General features: G+C 33.5%; 1 protein-coding gene across 1 annotated transcript; it reads right to left on the bottom strand.

Annotated features, from left to right (window-relative positions):
* Nucleotides 1-172: 172 nt before the first annotated feature.
* On the bottom strand, nucleotides 173-3,860 carry LOC136064247 (protein DETOXIFICATION 40-like). The gene is made up of 4 exons (XM_065765772.1): nucleotides 3,491-3,860; nucleotides 2,715-3,346; nucleotides 1,124-1,180; nucleotides 173-980 (listed from the first exon to the last, which is right to left on the bottom strand). The coding sequence occupies exons 1-4, from the start codon at nucleotides 3,800-3,802 to the stop codon at nucleotides 632-634; spliced, it is 1,350 nt and encodes a 449-aa protein (XP_065621844.1). The 5' UTR covers nucleotides 3,803-3,860; the 3' UTR covers nucleotides 173-631.
* Nucleotides 3,861-4,740: the final 880 nt, after the last annotated feature.

Below are 4,740 nucleotides of genomic sequence, written 5' to 3'. Positions count from 1 at the left end.
TTTTTTTTTTTTTTTTTTTCTCAACGGGAGAATATTTTATTGCTTTGCAAACTACACTTCATCAATTTTGTCTTAGAGTACTGAAAAGCTAGCTCTAACTTGGTTATTTAATTCCTAATAGCAGTGACAAAGTGACTATATCAGATTGGAAAAGTGAAGACAAGATCGTACATATATAACCTTGGTTGGTCTATTGGTTTTTTTTTTTTTAAATAGGGTTTTAGGTCTTATTCAATGAAAGTATTCTTGCGTGTATGTGGAACAAAGGAACTACACTCACCCAAAAGTCACTATATAGATTATAAAACTATTTCAATTATTAGGGTTTTCAATCAGGCATGACCATGCGTGGTGACTCACAAAAGTCATGTGTTACTGCATGTGTTATGTACACATTTGATTAAAGGGTGCTCAGCTTAATCTTGTGCTTACCCTATATATCATAATGGACCACATGTAGTAATATCAAAAATTGTCACGCACGTGCATTTTTCAACTGCAATGATTTAGCAAAGTGGTAGCTAGAAAAATTCTGTTTTCTTTATGGTATATCGTACTATTGGCACTGCTAGGTATGTTGTCACACTTTAATGTGCTCTCTAGCTAGATAATAACAAGTACAAGAAAATAATTACCTAAAAAAATAGAGAATCACATCATTACCAAACACAAGAAAGTCAAGAATTAATGGTAAAGTACTAGTTACAAGAAATTTATTATTGGAGAGACCAAAATTCTTACCAGACAAAACGGGTTGGATTCCATTGAGTATGATAGATATGGCAAGGAAGGGAGAGAGTTCTGAGACAGCATCAGCCACCGTTGAACCACTCGTAAATGCATAGCTAATGACATGCCTCAAGATAAGAACAAGGATGGCGCAGATCACCGCGATGACTGAAGAACTTAGTGTTACTATCACCACAGAAAATGCTGCAGATTTTGGATGTCCAGCTCCTAGCTCATTGCTCACCCTTACACTAGTTTATTGTTTATATATTTTGCGGTAAACGTACAGTTAGATATCAATTTTTTCATTAATGTTGTTAGTTGTTACTATATATGCAATAATATTTGTTACAAAAAACACATCTAAATTAATAAGAACCACATAAATGCTAACCTTGCAGCAGCATTGAAACCCACTGATATCATGTAGACCCATCCTGATACGGTCATGCTGCAACCACAAAATCATGCTACTCATTAGTACCTATCATTCTTCTTCTTTCTTCTTTTCTTATTTATTTATTTATTTTTTCTTTTTATTGACCTCGCAGTAAAACTTCTTTTGTGGAAAAAGTGCGTATTTGTTACAGTCAAAAACACAAAAGCCCGCATGTTTTAGATTTCCACTATCCCATTCAATTTTCACGTTAGCCTTTACACCATCTTTTTCACCTTTCTTGTAAAGTTTATACTTTTTTGATAATCTAAACCATAAGTATATACATTATAATACATAGGTCAAATTAGATAGAGTATAAAGTAAGGTGATAAGTAGTCATTAGTGTATAATAAAAGTGAAAAAAAATATTAAAATGATATAAGTTTTATTACATAAAGCTTATAAACTGGTGTGGTAATAAATGTAATTTATGAATTTTAATTACCTCATAATTGAATTTTGAATTGTTTTTTCTAATTGATGACACATTATTTTGTAAAACTAATGTACCAAAACTAATAGTACCTATAATACTACTCATAAAAGTGAGGTCAATTATGATCCCGTTTAAAATTGATACTATATAATCACAATTTACCACCTTAAATATTGTGAAATTTGTTGTGTTCATAGTATTGTTGGGTGATAAATAGTGAATATTGAAGAAACATTACTTTTCATGTGTATGAATCACTAAAACTACTTTGATTATGTATTAATCATAATAGACCACTTAACAGTTGTGAAAAAAAAAATTATTAATTATACGTAGGAAAAAAAAAACTAACAGACCAATCAGTCACTACTTTTTTGTGTGTTCCTAATCATGTTCACATTAATTATATATATATATATATATATATGAAAGATATAAAATCATTTGTCTTAATCGTAGTGATTCCTTTTATACTTCATCAGTTAAATTTGGTTGATTTTTAAGGAAAAGACAAAAATGACTGTGATAGGGTACAAGACAAAGGTGAAACACTAGCTGCTTTCTCTTCACGTAAATAAGTCAGCCTAAAAAGAATGAATGAAAGAAGGAACGGTAGCCGAATAAATAGAAATTAGAAAGTTCTTAGTTGACTGTTTGTTGTTCGGGTAGCTAGCGGATCTATTTGACCCTCAACCAACAACATATTTTTCTCGATTATTCCACTCGACATGATCTAGCTTCTACTCTTTCTTTTGTCCATATCCGAAAAATCCAAAGAGACCAAAATTGGTGGTCCGAACCAAAATGAAAAAAGTTCATGATAAAACTTTTTTGTTGTGTCACAACTTTATTATGTGGCGGTTATAAGTGATTTATGTAAAAGTAATAGATAGTTATTCATAATCTGTCATGTAAAATAATAATAATAATAAAAAGTGTGATTATCGGGATAGAGTTACTCCCAAAATCTAAGACACACTCAATTGAATGTGTTTTCGCTAAACTCTAAACTATGGGCATATTCTAAAGTTCCCCACAACACTCACAAGCACACAAGTGGTCCCAAGCACACAAGTGGGGTCAAGAAGAATAGAGTAGGGCTTTTCTTACCAAATGGAGAGAGCGTCCAAAGCAATCTCAGCATTTTGGAGCAACCCAGCAATCAATACAAGTATCTGATAATACCAAGTCTCCAGACATAGCATGATAGCTGATGCAGTAGATAATTTCAAAAAGTCCCAGAGCCCAGAAAAAGCTTGCCAGCTAAGTCCAGTCCATGTGTATTTGCACCTGTCACTCACCAATATGTACACAAACTGCGCAATCACTATGATCCACCATGAAAAGCTCAACATCAATGCCGCACCCAACAATCCCCAGCCCAGTTTGTAAATCACAATCCAGCTCAATAGTAAATGCACAACTAGTGTAGCTGCAGAGATGTACGAGCTAGGTGCCACTATGCTTTGTGCTTGCAGAAACTTTTGTATGGGAAAATTAGCAGCATAGGCAAAGATTTGTGGGATAAGACCATAGACAAAAATTGCAGCCGCGGATGCAATGGAATTTGATTCACCTAAAGCAAGCAAGAGGGGCTTGGAGAAGATGTAGATGAACATAACTAAGACCCCAGTACACATGAGTAGGATCATTGATCGCTGAAGATATATGCCTAGCATTTCAAACTTGTGAGCACCATAAGCCTGCCCACATAGTGTTTCCACTGCGCTTCCCATTCCAAGCTAGCCAATCAACAGATTAATCAGTGTCGATCACATATGACTTGCTTTTTCACTTTTATCAAAGTTGTAATATCTTGTAAGTGTAACAAAAATGTGTACAAAATGAGATGAGGTTATAGTACTTTAGTGTTGAGGTATACATACCATGAGGCCATAGGCGAATATTTGGATACCATTGTTACCAAGAGAGGCAGCAGCGAGCTCAAGATTGCCTAGATGACCACAAAAGATTTGTGTGGACATGGAAGTGACATTGTTGAGTAAGTAAACCACTACCGCAGGTGCTGCTAGGCGAAAGAGAGTTTTCAGTTCAATCCATGTACCGGATTTTAGGCGGCTAAAGTTTGAAATCTCAGTGTTGGATAGGGTATCTTCTAGTTCAGAACTCACTGTCTCTGGTGTTGGTGGTTTTGATTGTAATATGGGTTCATGGAGCTCACTGTCAATGGTGTCCATGCTCTCTCTCTCACACACAAAGAAGTCGAGTTTGTGATAGCTAGTAAAGTTACCCTTTGTTTATACTGCTTGATATACAAGATACATAGGGGTTTCTAAACTAAGAACACTGAGTTTGTGAGAGCTAATTATATGTATAACCAGTTTGCCTATGATTATAATTGTTTGAATTAGTATATATAGTAAGGGTTTTCTAGATGAAGGACATCCACTAAAACATGGATGAGGTTTTTGAGGCCATTTGAAAAGTTGAAAGTTAGGGATGGAGCTTTGAACTACACCACAAAGGGGATTAAAACAAAAAAACAAAAAAGAAAATCAAATACTCGAGTACAAACATGTAAAGGAAAAATAATAATAATTTGAAGGGCTAAGATATGCCTAATTAATTAACAGATTTAAGAATTCATGAGACAAATTTTAGATAAATGCATAAGATAGAAAGTTGGTATATCAAATCAATACCAAGCTACGATAAATAAAGAGTAATCGTTACGGAATGGAAATAATAGATTCAAAACCTATTGAATTTATATATATATATATATATAACAGAACCAGAAGGAAATATTTGTGTGTATATAATTTCACTTTTGGATTTATGCGATCTGCACTAAAGAATCAAATCAACCTAATAATTTTATAAGATATAAAAAATAGAATGAGCTATTAAGCATTACGTAATGAATTACGTAACAAACCAACCTGATACTTTTAATTTAAATATATTTCTTTCCTCTTTAATTAGGACATCCTAAGATTTTTTATGGCGAAAAACACATTTTAGTCCCTACATTTTCAGGCGATTTCTATTTTAGTCTCTACATTTTATTTTTACCGCTTTTAGTCCCTATTCTTAAAAACGGTTCCCATTTGGTCCCTGTCATTACATCATAAACAGATATTGCTGACGTGGCAAACGGCAGAATTAAAAAATA

The sequence above is a fragment of the Quercus suber genome, unplaced genomic scaffold (genome assembly GCF_002906115.3).
Source record: "Quercus suber isolate HL8 unplaced genomic scaffold, Cork oak 2.0 scaffold_651, whole genome shotgun sequence".
Lineage (NCBI taxonomy): Eukaryota > Viridiplantae > Streptophyta > Magnoliopsida > Fagales > Fagaceae > Quercus > Quercus suber.
This window is presented reverse-complemented; position numbering and strand designations above follow the sequence as displayed.